At 36.3% G+C, this 18,835-nt stretch overlaps 1 protein-coding gene across 5 annotated transcripts in view; it reads right to left on the minus strand.

Moving 5' to 3' along the window:
• The window catches only part of LOC114462116 (ras GTPase-activating protein-binding protein 2-like), a 34,763-nt gene extending 21,454 nt beyond the window's left edge, over nt 1-13,309 (minus strand). For 4 of the 5 annotated variants that reach the window (XM_028444768.1, XM_028444766.1, XM_028444769.1 and 1 more), the window contains exons 1-14: nt 13,190-13,309; nt 12,399-12,517; nt 12,232-12,313; nt 11,909-12,082; nt 11,467-11,557; nt 10,430-10,558; nt 10,132-10,250; nt 9,543-9,696; nt 9,255-9,383; nt 8,938-9,056; nt 6,236-6,389; nt 5,948-6,076; nt 5,631-5,749; nt 2,929-3,082 (exon numbers count right to left, since the gene is read on the minus strand). In XM_028444768.1, the coding sequence (XP_028300569.1) occupies nt 2,929-3,082; nt 5,631-5,749; nt 5,948-6,076; nt 6,236-6,389; nt 8,938-9,056; nt 9,255-9,383; nt 9,543-9,696; nt 10,132-10,250; nt 10,430-10,558; nt 11,467-11,557; nt 11,909-12,082; nt 12,232-12,313; nt 12,399-12,487 (1,642 nt within the window). In that variant the 5' untranslated portion in view covers nt 12,488-12,517; nt 13,190-13,309. The remainder of the gene's footprint in view (nt 1-2,928; nt 3,083-5,630; nt 5,750-5,947; nt 6,077-6,235; nt 6,390-8,937; nt 9,057-9,254; nt 9,384-9,542; nt 9,697-10,131; nt 10,251-10,429; nt 10,559-11,466; nt 11,558-11,908; nt 12,083-12,231; nt 12,314-12,398; nt 12,518-13,189) is intronic. The other variant, XM_028444765.1, reaches the window with a different exon arrangement.
• Nucleotides 13,310-18,835: the final 5,526 nt, after the last annotated feature.

Consider the following 18,835-nt stretch of genomic DNA (forward strand, 5'->3'; position numbering starts at 1 on the left):
TTGGCATATGAGGACAGTCACACACACAGTCAGTGTGAACCAATACTTTAGTACAAATACTTGTGTGTGTGTGTGTGCGTGTGTGTGTGTGTGTGTGTGTATGATGTGAATGTGTGTAAATGGATGTGTATTGGATGTGTATGTGTGACGATGTGAGTGTGTGTGTGTCTCTCACCAAAAGGGTGCCTTTGTGTCTAGCCTTGAGGGATAAGATGTGTTTTGGGAAGCATGTGGCTGACCTCGACAAGAGAGCAGAAAACATGAGACAGCAGAAATGAAAAGTCACAACTTAAAGCCTTAAAAAGAATAAAGTCTATGAGTAAATGCATTTGTAAACATAATTAACCAATTTTGCCCTTCCACACCAATGAGTCAAAATAACTGTGAATAATTGTGAAACTGCCTAATTTATCATCATGTTAATAGCCTGTAAAATAAACATGTACATATTGTAAATGCTGTCTTTTTATCGACATTTAAACTTTTATTAAACCTCTATTCTGACGTCAAGAACCCACTACAAAAACAGGGAACTGTAACAATTAATTAAAATAAGGTGATCTAGGACACTTAAAACTCAGTTCTAGATGGCACCTCTGACAACAAACATATTAAAAAATAATATTTTTGAATATTAATCACCCTTTGTTCCCCTACAGCTCTCAAAACCAAAGTTCAAAATGCTTCATATTTAATACACATGTTGACTGTCCATCCTTAAACAAGACTCAATGTCACAATTACCCATCATGCCTTGCATTCTCAGAGGGTGCTGCTTTTAGTGGCGTTTGACGCTAACAGCTCTAGCAGAAAGAAAATATGTCGCGTTGACTTCAAGAATAGTGTTGGATTAATTTTACAAGATGGGAGCAGGTCTCTGATGAAGAAAAAACAGGCTGTGATCAGTGGGAGGAGCCTATAAGGTCTCTTTCATTTTACAAATAAGGAAAAATATGTATATTCACTTGTCATCATGTCTATCCAGCAGTAATCAAGTGTAGTTTTTAGGTCAAAGATGTGAAAAGTACATTGGTGACAGCAGACAGGCTGTGATTGAGGCCTCGCCCAGTAGGTCATATTGCTTTGAGACAGAAACCGGTATCTCCAGCTGCTTTCCAAGGAAGGATGTCAGTGTAACATGACAAAAGTAGTCATTAGTGCATATTGATGAGTGCATTATGCAACTTTGAAGCCTCTCAAAAGGAAAAAAAGGAAAAGGCTTTTCCCTGGAGCTGTATGAATTTTGCATCTCACCATTTTCAAACAGTAACGGGCAGCAAACTACCGTATAAAATGTGCAACAGAGGGACTTCATGGAGAAGCACCCCAGTTAAGTCAAGGCATATAATCTTTTACGCCAAATGATGGTCTGTTTTATTGGAGTTTAGGAGTCTCGTCAGTCCCTTCTAAAGTTTATGAATTCTTGAGATACCTGGGAAGGAAGCTCAGCTCAACACTTGAAAGCAAAATTTGTTTGCTCATTTTTTGTGTTGTCTATATCATAAACAACTGGTTGACAGGCTAGGTCACATACCAAAGCAAAGAAGGAAAAAAACACTATATAATAATTTTTTTAGATGAAGTTTTTATGTCTTTAACAAGAACAATCAAAAATCACATTAGACTTCATCCACTCTGTTGGCAATGCTCTTTTCAGTGGTGCTGGGTCGTGAAGCGACCTTCTCCCTGACCACCACGGCCTCTTCCAGAGCCCATGATCAGTTAAGGGGCCATGCCACCTTGGTGTCATGTTCACGCATCTTTCTTCTTCTCTCGTGAACCTCCGGGTCCTCGATCGTTACGCCTCATTTAGCAACGTTCACGGAATGCCCTCGTCGTCTTCTCGTCCACATTCAGATTCACCTCACCTCGGAACATTAAGGGCTGCAGAGAGATAATCCATGTCAGTATATTTAAAATAAACCTTTACTAATGGCCGCTTAATTCACCACCCACATCATTCACTGGTTTAAACTGGAGCTAATGTTTCTTGTCCTGAAGCATTGCTGTGTCATTTGTCATTGGTGAATCAAACTACATGAAAAGTATTACAGTTTAGAATTTTCTGATATTTTACAGCTGGAAAAAAGATTTAATCACGCACAAAAATGATTAACTCCTGGAGAATAAAGCATTAGGAAAAAAAAAAATCACATTTTAAATGTCATGATACAATATTAATTCAATGTAAAACAGTGAATAGATTTAAACATTTGATGCACCAGGCTGGCCAATCCCAACTACACCATCCAATTTAATCAAGAACCAAACCACCACCATGTGAATAAAAGTAGGTCATGAATTTTGATAATATCCCTTCTACCTTCGCCTCCAGGATTCTCTGAACAGGATCAGAGTCGTCAAAGACCACGAATCCAAAGTTGGGCAACTTTCTACCAACAGCCCTGGTTTTAATCCGCAGCTCCACCACATTTCCATATGCTGTGGGAACACAGAAGCAGGACAATTCAATAACAATTTATTAGAAACAAAATGTGGTGGCATTGAATCAAATAATTTGGAAAATATTTTACTACAAAAATGTAACTGGTTCAACTTGTCTCTCTTTTTTTAACCTCATGTACCAAGTATATCTTTATTTAAACTAGTAAAACTACTGGTGTTTTAAAAAAAACTTACTCATGAAGAATTCCTTGAGCTCGCTCTCATCAATGTCATGTGCAATGTTTCCAACAAAGAGCTGGTGACTGTCAGGATGTCGAACAATACGCTTGTAGTCCGTATCCCCAAGTTCACCATCTCTGCCACCTGCCAGTCAAAGCAACAAGCAGAAGAGAAATTACACACTGGGTCATTTCTGTTGTGTTAAAAACAAGATAAATATTCCTTAAGACGCTAAAAGGAATATTTATCTTCATTAACAAAACTCAGGTGGGGTTTTTCCTGTTTGTGATGGTGGTCTCCTACCGTTGTGCTGACGCATCATTTTGCTTCCCACAATGACTTGTGAACCTCTGGGTTCCCGATCGTTGGGCCTCATTTCGCGACGTCCTTGTTCACGGAATGCCCTCGTCGTCTTCTCGTCCACATTCAGATTCACCTCACCTCGGAACATTAAGGGCTGCAGAGAGATAATCCATGTCAGCATATTTAAAATAAACCTTTACTAATGGCCGCTTAATTTTACACCCACATCATTCACTGGTTTAAACTGGATCTTTGAAATTTGAAATTTATTTGAGGAAAACCCCTTGAGATGTAGCATCTCGTTTTTGAGGGGGACCCAAAAAACATACCAATTCACAGACAGCACAATATGAAAGTAAAATAACTAATTAGGACAAATAACACAGTATTGCTCACAACCCACAATCTCCCACAACCCCACATCTCAGTTTAAACATATACATAGATATACAACTACATTTACATTATATAGATCCACATTCATAATATATTCAAATAGAGCATACATATACATACACAGCAATACACATACATAAGCATAGCTATACACACAAAGGCACATATAGCTTATGAACAAAGCTATACATTACACATCAATCTCCTTCTTTCTATTGACTGTGTTGACATTCTGTTTTTAAGTACCTATATAGAGCTCTTCTAAAGGAGCCTAAGGTGGTCAGTGACCTGAGTGATGGGGGCAGATGGTTCCCGTCTGAGGTAGCTTTAAAACAGAAGGATCTCCAACCAACCTCTTTACAGATGGGAGGAACCATAAAAGTTAAATACTGGGAGAGTCTCTATTGATAAGTTGGGGAAAATTGAACAAAATAACATTTTAAATATGGTGGTAAGGAAAAATGGATACATTTAAAAATAAATTGAAACCAGTGATATTGCTGTCTTTTGTTGGGCTGTAGCCAGTAAAGCTTATCATAGAGCTCACAGTGATGAGTTCTGTATGGACATTTTAAAATAAATCTACACAAAGAGTTGAACATAACATTAAGTGAATTTAGATGGATGTTATGTGTATTTTGATAAACTATATCTGCATAGAGGGTATGAAAATGGATGGATCCTGCCCATAATTGCATAGTCAATTATGGGTAGAATAAGATGAGAGATTATTTTCTTTTTACTTGTAAAGTAAAACAGTTTGAGGACTGATAGAGAGGCATTAAACAAGAATACGTGCTTTTTAATACATAATCAATATGCGATTTAAAGTTTAACTGGGGTCCAGACACAATCCCAGATACTTGCCAGAGGTCTTCTTTGTCATTGGGGAGCCATTTTCAAAATTGATATTTAAGTCATCAACTTGGAGTAAATGGCGAGTCCCAAAAAGCATACAAAATGTTTTTTCATATTGAGTTTTAGGAAATGTATTTTAGCCAGTATAGGATTAAGTTGAAATCTGTCTGTAATTTGATTTGAAGTTGAGACAATTTAGAATCTGAAAAATAAAGTGCAGTATCATCTGCATATAAATTAAATTTGCAATGTTTACACACTTGAGGGAGATCATTAATAAAGATGGAAAATAAAAGAGGACCAAGAGTAGAACCCTGTGGCACACCTTTTTCCACGGAGACAATGACCAGATTGTGAATCTTTAAAAACTACAATATGACGTCTGTTATGGAGATAAGCATTAAACCATAAGCGGGCATTCCTGTTAAGACCTATTGCATGAAGTTTATCCAATAGTAAGTAGTGGTCTACCAGATCAAAGGCTTTTGACAGGTCAAGAAATATAGCACCTGTGTATTGGTTATGATCAAAGGAGGAGATCACATCATTAGTAAATTTAACTAAAGCTGTTGTTGTGGAGTATCCAGAGCGGAAGCCTGATTGAAAAGGAGATAAAATATTGCAATGATTGAGATATTCATATAATTGTTGAAAAATTATTCTTTCTAATATTTTTGAAACTGTACAGATTAGAGAAATTGGACGAAAATTACTTAAATCAGTGTGATCTCATCCCTTGAATATCGGAGTCACTCTTACTGTTTTCCAGATAAGTGGAATAAAATTGGTGTCTAAGGACATGTTGAACAGATCAGTTAATGGATACATTAAAATACTGGATCCAAGCTGAAGAAATTTGGCTTCCAAGCCATCTGGACCAGCACGACTATTTTTTAACTCAGAGATGGCTTGAAGTACATCAGATCATTGAATTCAAGTAAAGGAAAATGAGGAATCAACTGGGTTTAAAGGACTAAAAGAAGCTGAATAATCAGAGTGGGTGGCACTAATTTTTCCTGTCCTGAAGCATTGCTGTGTCATTTGTCATTGGTGTGTCAAACTGACTCAGCAGATTTCTAAAACATGATTAACTTCAGCTGCAGCTTATCAATCGTTCTGTGTAAAACTGTTTTATATATTAATGATGATTTGTAACATGAACATTTTGTAATGTACTACAATTTAATATTTTCTGATATTTTACAGCTGGAAAAAAGATTTCATCACGCACAAGAATGATCAACTCCTGGAGAATAAAGCATTAGGAAAAAAAAATCACATTTTAAATGTCATGTTACAATATTAATTCAATGTAAAACAGTGAATAGATTTAAACATTTGATGCACCAGGCTGGCCAATCCCAACTACACCATCCAATTTAATCAAGAACCAAACCACCACCATGTGAATAAAAGTAGGTCATGAATTTTGATAATATCCCTTCTACCTTCGCCTCCAGGATTCTCTGAACAGGATCAGAGTCGTCAAAGACCACGAATCCAAAGTTGGGCAACTTTCTACCAACACCCCTGGTTTTAATCTGCAGCTTCACCACATTTCCATATGCTGTGGGAACACAGAAGCAGGACAATTCAATAACAGTTTATTAATACCAAAATGTGGTGGCATTGAATCAAATAATTTGGAAAATATTTTACTACAAAAATGTAATTGGTTCAACTTGTCTCTCTTTTTTTAACCTCATGTACCAAGTATAATTTTATTTAAACTAGTAAAACTACTGGTGTTTTACAAAAAACTTACTCATGAAGAATTCCTTGAGCTCGCTCTCATCAATGTCATGTGGAATGTTTCCAACAAAGAGCTGGTGACTGTCAGGATGTCGAACAATACGCCTGTAGTCCGTATCCCCAAGTTCACCATCTCTGCCACCTGCCAGTCAAAGCAACAAGCAGAAGAGAAATTACACACTGGGTCATTTCTGTTGTGTTAAAAACAAGATAAATATTCCTTAAGACGCTAAAAGGAATATTTATCTTCATTAACAAAACTCAGGTGGGGTTTTTCCTGTTTGTGATGGTGGTCTCCTACCGTTGTGCTGACGCATCATTTTGCTTCCCACAATGACTTGTGAACCTCTGGGTTCCCGATCGTTGGGCCTCATTTCGCGACGTCCACGTTCACGGAATGCCCTCGTCGTCTTCTCGTCCACATTCAGATTCACCTCACCTCGGAACATTAAGGGCTGCAGAGAGATAATCCATGTCAGCATATTTAAAATAAACCTTTACATATGGCCGCTTAATTTTACACCCACATATTCACTGGTTTAAACTGGATCTTTGAAATTTGAAATTTATTTGAGGAAAACCCCTTGAGATGTAGCATCTCGTTTTTGAGGGGGACCCAAAAAACATACCAATTCACAGACAGCACAATATGAAAGTAAAATAACTAATTAGGACAAATAACACAGTATTGCTCACAACCCACAATCTCCCACAACCCCACATCTCAGTTTAAACATATACATAGATATACAACTACATTTACATTATACAGATCCACATTCATAATATATTCAAATAGAGCATACATATACATACACAGCAATACACATACATAAGCATAGCTATACACACAAAGGCACATATAGCTTATGAACAAAGCTATACATTACACATCAATCTCCTTCTTTCTATTGACTGTGTTGACATTCTGTTTTTAAGTACCTATATAGAGCTGTTCTAAAGGAGCCTAAGGTGGTCAGTGACCTGAGTGATGGGGGCAGATGGTTCCCGTCTGAGGTAGCTTTAAAACAGAAGGATCTCCAACCAACCTCTTTACAGATGGGAGGAACCATAAAAGTTAAATACTGGGAGAGTCTCTATTGATAAGTTGGGGAAAATTGAACAAAATAACATTTTAAATATGGTGGTAAGGAAAAATGGATACATTTAAAAATAAATTGAAACCAGTGATATTGCTGTCTTTTGTTGGGCTGTAGCCAGTAAAGCTTATCATAGAGCTCACAGTGATGAGTTCTGTATGGACATTTTAAAATAAATCTACACAAAGAGTTGAACATAACATTAAGTGAATTTAGATGGATGTTATGTGTATTTTGATAAACTATATCTGCATAGAGGGTATGAAAATGGATGGATCCTACCCATAATTGCATAGTCAATTATGGGTAGAATAAGATGAGAGATTATTTTCTTTTTACTTGTAAAGTAAAACAGTTTGAGGACTGATAGAGAGGCATTAAACAAGAATACGTGCTTTTTAATACATAATCAATATGCGATTTAAAGTTTAACTGGGGTCCAGACACAATCCCAGATACTTGCCAGAGGTCTTCTTTGTCATTGGGGAGCCATTTTCAAAATTGATATTTAAGTCATCAACTTGGAGTAAATGGCGAGTCCCAAAAAGCATACAAAATGTTTTTTCATATTGAGTTTTAGGAAATGTATTTTTAGCCAGTATAGGATTAAATTGAAATCTGTCTGTAATTTGATTTGAAGTTGAGACAATTTAGAATCTGAAAAATAAAGTGCAGTATCATCTGCATATAAATTAAATTTGCAATGTTTACACACTTGAGGGAGATCATTAATAAAGATGGAAAATAAAAGAGGACCAAGAGTAGAACCCTGTGGCACACCTTTTTCCACGAAACAATGACCAGATTGTGAATCTTTAAAAACTACAATATGACGTCTGTTATGGAGATAAGCATTAAACCATAAGCGGGCATTCCTGTTAAGACCTATTGCATAAAGTTTATCCAATAGTAAGTAGTGGTCTACCAGATCAAAGGCTTTTGACAGGTCAAGAAATATAGCACCTGTGTATTGGTTATGATCAAAGGAGGAGATCACATCATTAGTAAATTTAACTAAAGCTGTTGTTGTGGAGTATCCAGAGCGGAAGCCTGATTGAAAAGGAGATAAAATATTGCAATGATTGAGATATTCATATAATTGTTGAAAAATTATTCTTTCTAATATTTTTGAAACTGTACAGATTAGAGAAATTGGACGAAAATTACTTAAATCAGTGTGATCTCATCCCTTGAATATCGGAGTCACTCTTACTGTTTTCCAGATAAGTGGAATAAAATTGGTGTCTAAGGACATGTTGAACAGATCAGTTAATGGATACATTAAAATACTGGATCCAAGCTGAAGAAATTTGGCTTCCAAGCCATCTGGACCAGCACGACTATTTTTTTAACTCAGAGATGGCTTGAAGTACATCAGATCATTGAATTCAAGTAAAGGAAAATGAGGAATCAACTGGGTTTAAAGGACTAAAAGAAGCTGAATAATCAGAGTGGGTGGCACTAATTTTTCCTGTCCTGAAGCATTGCTGTGTCATTTGTCATTGGTGTGTCAAACTGACTCAGCAGATTTCTAAAACATGATTAACTTCAGCTGCAGCTTATCAATCGTTCTGTGTAAAACTGTTTTATATATTAATGATGATTTGTAACATGAACATTTTGTAATGTACTACAATTTAATATTTTCTGATATTTTACAGCTGGAAAAAAGATTTAATCACGCACACGAATGATCAACTCCTGGAGAATAAAGCATTAGGAAAAAAAAATCACATTTTAAATGTCATGTTACAATATTAATTCAATGTAAAACAGTGAATAGATTTAAACATTTGATGCACCAGGCTGGCCAATCCCAACTACACCATCCAATTTAATCAAGAACCAAACCACCACCATGTGAATAAAAGTAGGTCATGAATTTTGATAATATCCCTTCTACCTTCGAATCCAGGATTCTCTGAACAGGATCAGAGTCGTCAAAGACCACGAATCCAAAGTTGGGCAACTTTCTACCAACACCCCTGGTTTTAATCTGCAGCTTCACCACATTTCCATATGCTGTGGGAACACAGAAGCAGGACAATTCAATAACAGTTTATTAGTACCAAAATGTGGTGGCATTGAATCAAATAATTTGGAAAATATTTTACTACAAAAATGTAACTGGTTCAACTTGTCTCTCTTTTTTTAACCTCATGTACCAAGTATATCTTTATTTAAACTAGTAAAACTACTGGTGTTTTAAAAAAAACTTACTCATGAAGAATTCCTTGAGCTCGCTCTCATCAATGTCATGTGGAATGTTTCCAACAAAGAGCTGGTGACTGTCAGGATGTCGAACAATACGCCTGTAGTCCGTATCCCCAAGTTCACCATCTCTGCCACCTGCCAGTCAAAGCAACAAGCAGAAGAGAAATTACACACTGGGTCATTTCTGTTGTGTTAAAAACAAGATAAATATTCCTTAAGACGCTAAAAGAAATATTTATCTTCATTAACAAAACTCAGGTGGGGTTTTTCCTGTTTGTGATGGTGGTCTCCTACCGTTGTGCTGACGCATCATTTTGCTTCCCACAATGACTTGTGAACCTCTGGGTTCCCGATCGTTGGGCCTCATTTCGCGACGTCCACGTTCACGGAATGCCCTCGTCGTCTTCTCGTCCACATTCAGATTCACCTCACATCGGAACATTAAGGGCTGCAGAGAGATAATCCATGTCAGTATATTTAAAATAAACCTTTACTAATGGCCTCTTAATTTTACACCCACATCATTCACTGGTTTAAACTGGAGCTAATGTTTCTTGTCCTGAAGCATTGCTGTGTCATTTGTCATTGGTGAATCAAACTACATGAAATGTACTACAGTTTAATATTTTCTGATATTTTACAGCTGGAAAAAGATTTAATCACGCACAAGAATGATCAACTCCTGGAGAATAAAGCATTAGGAAAAAAAATCACATTTTAAATGTCATGATACAATATTAATTCAATGTAAAACAGTGAATAGATTTAAACATTTGATGCACCAGGCTGGCCAATCCCAACTACACCATCCAATTTAATCAAGAACCAAACCACCACCATGTGAATAAAAGTAGGTCATGAATTTTGATAATATCCCTTCTACCTTCGAATCCAGGATTCTCTGAACAGGATCAGAGTCGTCAAAGACCACGAATCCAAAGTTGGGCAACTTTCTACCAACACCCCTGGTTTTAATCCGCAGCTTCACCACATTTCCATATGCTGTGGGAACACAGAAGCAGGACAATTCAATAACAGTTTATTAGTACCAAAATGTGGTGGCATTGAATCAAATAATTTGGAAATTATTGGTTCAACTTATCTCTCTTTTTTTAACCTCATGTACAAAGTATATGTTTATTTAAACTAGTAAAACTACTGGTGTTTTACAAAAAACCTACTCATGAAGAATTCCTTGAGCTCGCTCTCATCAATGTCATGTGGAATGTTTCCAACAAAGAGCTGGTGACTGTCAGGATGTCGAACAATACGCCTGTAGTCCGTATCCCCAAGTTCACCATCTCTGCCACCTGCCAGTCAAAGCAACAAGCAGAAGAGAAATTACACACTGGGTCATTTCTGTTGTGTTAAAAACAAGATAAATATTCCTTTTTGCATCTTAAGGAATATTTATTTTCATTAAAGGTACAGTCTGCAACTCCTATAAAAGTGACTTTTTGTCATATTAGCTAAAGGTGTCACTATGTAAGGACAGCTTTACATCAAACTAGTAGTTTGTGTGAAAAAACAGACTCATTGATCCCCCCCTGCTGCTCCTGCAGCCTTTGGCAGATTGCCAGAATGCACCGCGACTGAACAAAAAGAACCAATCAATGGACTGTCTGACAGCCGTTGCTCACAGTCCCCGCCCCTTTCCTGGGGCTGGAGCGCCGTCTTTTTTACAGTGTATGGTCTGGAGGAGTAGAAGATGGAATTGCTGACTTTTCTTCTTGAAAGATAATTACTGCTGCTTGATTTACATTATGTTTGTTAGACTAGAAATCTGTGGTGAATGTGTTTGTTCATGTGCGCGCAGCAGCCTCCATGTGAGCTGCTGTAAGTGACACTGTGTTGTTGCTGCTGCTGTTGAGGTTTGCGCACATTGAGAGAGAGAAGCGCTGCAGTAATATGATTTTATCAGAGCATGTTATATTACTGTGATGTTGCTGTCTGGCTAACGTTAGCTTGTTAGCTCTTCTGAAAGAGGGACTTTAGAAAGTTTGGAGGCAGGGCAAGAGTGCAGCGGGGAGGGAGGGGGAGAGATGGATCTGCGAATTGCGTGCTGCACCTTTAACAAACTCAGGTGGGGTTTTCCTGTTTGTAATTCTGAAGGAACACCATCTACCTCTGATTTTAAGAACAGGAATGAGGAAAACGAGTGTAACACGCTGAAATTAAACATTAGGGATAATTAAAAAAATAATAATGAGCACCTTACCTTCATCAAGCACTGCATCAGAGTTTTCAAACACTTCATCCTCATAGCAGAAGATGTTGTTGAGAATATAGAACTTTTTGTCAACCGAACTCTGAAAAAATTCATAGTACAAATGTTAAAATGAATAGTTACAATCCAACTTGTTTATCACAAATGACCCTGTGACCACTGACGTCACCAGTCCCATTGGTCTACTTAATCCACACAGTGATCAATAGATTAATTGAAGCCTTATTTCTTCTAGCGTGCTCTAGTATATTTGATTAACTATGGCTTCTCTTTCCAACCATTGTCAAGCTGTATAGACAGGGCATTGGATTTCTCACACAAAATTCCACTGTTCAGTCAGAAATAAAATGACCACATTGATAAATGTTGTGTAAAACCAGAATGGAACTAGATTATTTTTCAGGTGAACAAAATTGTGCATAAAAATACTCACTTCTGGAACAAGAACAAGCGTCTGCCTGAACGTCCTCATTGGTTGGCCACTGTTGGACAAGTCTCCAAGCACCTGTACAACAATTCCATCATTCAGAATGGCATGGGCAGCCACGTGCCTGATGTTTGTGTGGCATTCACTGAACTGCAGTGACTTGATTTTCTCATAGATTTCCTAAAAGACAAAAAAGGCACAAAAAGAATTTACAATCAAAAATAAAATCCACTTTCATCATTTATAAATCTTACACCTTCTTGTTTAAACATAGCAGTGATAATAAAACACATTGAATCACAATTAATTCAAGATCTGGCCAAACCTACCTTTTGTCCATACACAGCTTCAGCCAGGGTTCCATTTGGATCAAATTCACCATGAACATAGGAAGAATTACTCCTATATAACCTATTTAAAAAACAAAACAAAACAACAACAACGTTTTAATTACTTAATCTGGTAATTGATGATTGCATTTGAAGCCTTTATTTACCTGTGCATCATATCTGGATTTTTGTTTAGCAGCAGATAATATTGCCTCACAAACTCTTGCCCTAAAAACAGTGGACTTGGATTCTCCATCTTCGTTTCTTTGGTAAACAATGTTAGGTGCTGTAAAAGAAACAAGTGAGAGGGGGGAAGACATCAGACATCATCAAATAGTCTAAAACAAGTCCAATCAAATACAACAATAATCATAGGATAACTGATCATTAAGGTTGGAGGATTTTTTTTTGTATTAAAGATCATTATAGAGTCTATGGAAAGAAGTAGGTTGTTGTTGTTTTTCTCATCAGTACAATCACAGATTAGTCTACAAACCTAAATTTGGGGTTCTGACTGGCAGCATAAATTTGCACTTTTTGTAAAACATAAATGCATAAATGTGGGGGCAAGCTAGTGAGGTTTTTGAGCCCATTAGACGGCATTTTGATCTGTTAGAGGTCATGTTTGTTCAAGGACTCATTTTAAGATGCATTCAAATTAACCGTCTCTATGGGGCGCCACGTGTTAAGTTACGAATAATGAAATAAACAGAAACTTTTGCAACATTTGGCAAAAAAACACATTTAAAAAACATGTAAATATACGTCAATGTTAAATGTCTAAAGGTTAAATATAAACATGAATGTTAAATCAAAATGTTAAATCAAAACATTAAATCTGAATATAAATGTTACATATAAATGTCACAGGTGAACAATTAGGCAATTAGGCTAACCTGAAGCTAGCTGCTAGCCAGCCACCAAATATCAAAATGAACATAGAAGATTGTTGACTTACCTTGTGAAAGAACAATATCTATCTATGTAAACAAAGATATTGTAATAATAAATTACGAGTAACCAACAGTAAACTGTTCAGTGATGAACTAATGTAGCTCTGTTGTGTCAGAAAGTGAAGATTACTGTAAATGACTTTTATCCTAGTTAGCCAAGAGAACACATCTACAATGAAATCACACATATAAAAAAAGAACTCATGATACATGAAAGCCATCAGAAAATGCTTTGATGTTTTCCTTATGAGAGAACTCATAGCTCATTGGTTGTTTGTGTCACATGATATCATTGGCCCATTTAGTTAGCAAAAGGTGCTTTAAAAAAATGGGTAACACTTAACAACAAGGGTCCCTCATTTAACGTTTTTTCATGTATTATTAAGCATTCATTAACAGTTAAATAATGTTTAAATATCCATTATAATGTATTACTTATCATTAATTAACATAATAGTAAATGCATAAATAAGCAGTTATATAATGGCTACTGCTCAGAGTTAATTAATACATTATTAAACATTAGTAATTGTTACATAATACAATTAGTTATTATTATTAATTAATTAGTTTTTCTTATGTATCCATTACATAGTATTAATTAATACATTACTTATTATATTAGCAAAACGTTAATAATGTGTTTCTATGGACTGAATAAACATTAAGCCTAATTGTAAAGTGTAACATATGCATTTCTTAACCATTATTAGTTAAAATGTAGTTGAAGCAATCACATAAAAAGTGTGAAATAAAATGTGAAAATACATTTTTCACATTTTATTTAAAACAGATTATCACAGATAACATCTCAACTCATACAGAGGAGAACTTTGAACAAACATCTGTCTGTCTGTGTTAGTCTCCATACTGTCTGTCTGTCTGTCTGTCTGTGTTAGTCTCCACACTGTCTGTCTGTCTGTCTGTCTGTGTTAGTCTCCACACTGTCTGTCTGTCTGTCTGTCTGTGTTAGTCTCCACACTGTCTGTCTGTCTGTCTGTCCGTGTTAGTCCTGGCACAGTCAGTACGAGTTCTGTTTCAGTTTTTTTCCTCCCACAATAATTGAATCAATTACATACTTTTCTATATCATACAGATCCAGTGAGAAAACAAACTGCTTTGGGGGTCAGGCATGGAGGCCCCGGAGTAAAATTGGAGTGGAATGGTCCAACTTTTAAAATAAAAATCTGCATCCTGCTCCCTGCTGGAGAACACATACGTGCACTGCTCCCAACTTTTACTGTTGCACTTGTATTTGGTGCTTTTTGCATCAAAACTCTTATTTTAAACAGATTTCTGATAATTGTAAATGTTTTTTTAATGTTTTACCTCAAATTCTGATTAAATTTTTCATGTTGAATGTTTAATTATTATTGAATATATTACATATTTATTTTTCCACATTGGTGACGTGGTTATGACATTTCAAATTGATTGTCTGGGGAAGTTCCGCCTCAATTTAGTAAAAATAAATCGGTGCCTGAATGGAAACATTTTGAGCTTTTAACAAAACAGTGTTGCAAAATGGGTATAGTGGATGTAATGGTCATTAATGATTATTGGTGATTATTATTAATTAATTAATATATATATATATATATATATATATATATATATATATATATATATATATATATATATATATATATATATATATATATATTAATATATAAATTTCATTTAGAAAAAGGGGTGAGAGCTATGCTTCTTCTCACTTGTTTTCGAATATGTCACTTATTTATTTTTTCTGTGCTTCATTATTTTTTTGCTTCCTCAAAATCTTCATTTCTATATTATGTTGTGCTATTAATTTGTTAAATAGCAATCAGGAAGCCTTGTACTATTTACATATTCGGAAATAAAATTATTATTTTCTTACAGAGGCTACAGTGCAATTGACGAGATAACTTGTCATTTCAAATCCAAACACTCAGTGGTCTCAATGTTCTCAAGAACATACTCACACTGGCCTGACTGTTCCATCAATTCCAGTAGAGACCAGCACTACTTGTCATTACTGTCCTCCAACTTCATTAATGTGATTCAGGAGTAAGGAGAAGCACTGTGAACTGTTCCCGTTTATTGTAACTTTTAGCGTTAGCGTTAGCTCACTGATTAGATATCTTGTCCAGTGTCTTATGTGTCGACACCTGCAAACACTGGGACATCAGTCCATCTTAGTTCTCTTCAGAAATGAATCTGAACACTGACTTTAGGTCTCATTCACCTGACAAATAAATGAAATCATTTACAGAAATTTAAAATAATGAACTTATCAGTGGCTTTTAATACAAGGACTTTTTGAATTTGGTTGAACAAATTTGTAAAGATTTGATATGTTTGTATGTTGTAGACTCCTAGCTTTTGTCTTTTAAACTTATTTAAAATTCCTAAAAGTCTTGGTCTTGTCTTGGCCTCAGTGGATTGTGGTCTCGGGCAAGTCTTGGTCTCATATAGTGAGTCTTGTATTTCCCTAACTTTAAACTAATGTAATGTTTAATATTTGAAGTCATTCAGAAATGGATTCAGGGCCGTAGTTTGATGATGTGGTTCCATCAAGTGTTAAAAGTGCAGGTCAGATCAGGCATGTGTAATAGTAATCGAGCTGTTTGACGTACATTGTTAGTTTTTCTTTACAAAGATAGTTGCTAATGCTAATGCTCACCCACGCTAACCCTAAAATGTTCAGTTTTGGTATACGATCCACATTAATTTGACTTCCTAAAGCTAACAGAAAGTGAATGCAGCCTTTTTGTTGAACTCGTACCACTGTCCTCATCATCACAGCGAAGCTTCCTTAATGTTGGTCCTCAGTGATCGACATCAAAATGGACGAACAGCAGGAGCCTCACGCAACCGAAGGAGGATGTTCTTGTTAAAACGTTGACTTCACGTGTTGTTGTGTTGCCTCCTCTTTGTTGACGTTGGCCTCCTCACCTGAATGTCAGACATGTGGCGACAAGCAAATGTGAATTTTATTCTAATTTATTCTACTACGTTAACAAAAATGCCAAAAAAACCCCCAAAAGGTATTTTACTGTAACAGCAACAAAGAAGACAAGACAAGAAATGCTTCCATGAAACATATTTTAGAGATCAAAGCAAGTTTCTTCACTTTTATTTTGTAATTTTGTATTTTTAGGGAGTTTTCTTGGAAAATGGTGGAATTTAATTGAAGGGGAGCACAATGTTTAGACATTCTCTAAACTAGGAGTTCTTAACCTTGGGGTTGCGAGATATTGGGAGGGGGTCGCCAGATGCCTTTTAAAAAACTAAGAATATTTTATAAACAATTTGAGCTCATTTTTTCTTATGTTTACCCTTTTTTCTGCAACTACACCAAACTTGCCATATTTTAAAATATTTTCATCACTTTTTCTTGCCACATTTTTGCTCCTTTTAACGCCTTTTCTGCACATTTTTTCCACTTTCAAGCCATTTTCAGCACTTATAAATCCTTTCCATCACTTTTCCACCTAATGTCACATATGTTGACCCATTTTTGTCACTATTAACCTCTTTTCACAATATTTCCTGCTTATTTTTGCCCATTTAGCTACATTCACAGTTTTTCATGCCCAATATTTGCCAGTTTAAATTGTTTGTTTGTACTTGTAAGCCAATATTGACACTTTTAACCCTTTTTACCACTTTTTCTATCTGTTTTTGGCCACTCTCATCTAATTTTCAACTTTTCACCAATTTCTGTTGTTTTTAAAATCCCATTTCACCATCTTTCCACCATTCTTGGTCACTTTAAACTTAAATTTTGTTTCTGATTAAAACAAGGATTTACATCTTTTAGATGACTATATACTAGGGCACAGATAATAATAAACTTCCTGGATAACAGTGGATATTATTCAGATGAATAAATAAATGTGGTTATCACAGATTCATAGAACAATAAACCATCATTTTACTGACTTTATGGATGAACCCCAAAAATCTCTCCCCTTTATTCCCCCTTATAGATGGTCCTGTCTCTACATAACTGTTTTTCAATGTTCATGTCTGTGTTCAACCACCTTCAGCTACAGTGGGGGTCCCGCTCTCTGGGACCTTTATTTTGGAGGTTGCGGGCAGAAAAGAGGATGAGGACCACTGTTGTAACCCATGTGTATATGTAAATGTATTCTAAACTTTTGTGTCAGTGAAGCCATAGTTTGAGAACCGTTGTGTTTAACTCCCACACTGCTCCAACCCATACAGAACACCTTCAGTCTCTAACAGGCATGCCTCCCTCGTTCCACACGTAACCACATCCTCTGCAGAAGCACTCACTGCAATCAGAAAGATGACTAAAAACACACAGGACAGCAGCCCTTCAGGACTGGCGTTGTCTGCTCTAATGCATGCCTAGTTTCTGTGCTGAGGTTATTTTATTTTTTTATTTTATTTATTCAGTTCATTTCCGACATGGTTGCATTCACAGAAATTCATTTGACATTCAGAGCAAAATCACATCATTGTTTTTTTTTTTTTTTTCTTTTTTTGTCCTTCTGCATGCCGGAAAGGGCGACGGAAAAAAGCATTATGCTTATCCTTCATCAACATGTCAACACATCAGTGATGGATGAACTGTGACCAGTCCAAGTCTCTGGTGATCAACTACATTTGTAAACTGGACATTAGCGTATTGTATCGTGTGTGTGTGTGTGTGTGTGTGTGTGCGTGTGTGTGTGTGTGTGTGTGTATTTGTGTGTGTGTGTGCGTGTGTGTGTGTGTGTAGGCATACATGGTTTACAAGACCAATTTTCAGGTTTACTCACCAGCATTCGTAAACATAAACCTTTATAATGTTTTAAATATTGAATATTAATTGTAAAAGTCATTATAAATATATGTGTGAATACTTAGTTTATAGTGTAATCAGTTAATATAGTTGTTATAATGTTATGACCCGCCCCCTTCCTTTCTGAGCTTCACACATATTGGTCTCATAATGCAGGTTAGGTTTGTGAGACCATGACGTGTGTCTAACAGCGCCCCCAGAGGCTGCAGGAGACATTGCAAGTTACACACATTTGCGAAAAAATACACACAATTTCCCGCCAATAATACACACAAGGCGGGAAAATCATCAGCTGGTTGTAATCCAGTGTGAACCAGCCAGCACTACAGTTAGCTGCTAAGCTAATTCTGTCATCACAGGTTCCTGGCTATAGCACTTTAGCTAGAAGCTAAGCTAATGCCCAAGCCTATTCATGACTGCCTTGAAACATTTCCCATCATGCTTTGCGCTTTCTACTGGCGCCATTTACGGTAACTGTGGCTCACCATAATAGAAAAATGCATATAACTCTAAAATACAAAGTTCAAAATGCCTCATATTTGATACACATGATGACTGTCCATCCCTAAACAAGAATCAATGTGAAAACTACCCATCATGCATTGCGTTCTTGACTGGCGCCATTTAGCACGCCATAATAGAAAACTCGCTATAACTCTCATTTACATTGTTCAAACAGCCTCATATTTGACACACATGATGGTTGTCTATCCCTAAACAAGACTCAAAGTGATCATTACCCATCATGCCTTGCGTTCTTGACTGGCGCCATTTAGCACGCTATAATAGAAAACTTGCTATAACTCTCATTTACAACGTTCAAACAGCCTCATATTTGATACACATGATGACTGTC

Source organism: Gouania willdenowi, chromosome 4 (genome assembly GCF_900634775.1).
Source record: "Gouania willdenowi chromosome 4, fGouWil2.1, whole genome shotgun sequence".
NCBI lineage: Eukaryota > Metazoa > Chordata > Actinopteri > Blenniiformes > Gobiesocidae > Gouania > Gouania willdenowi.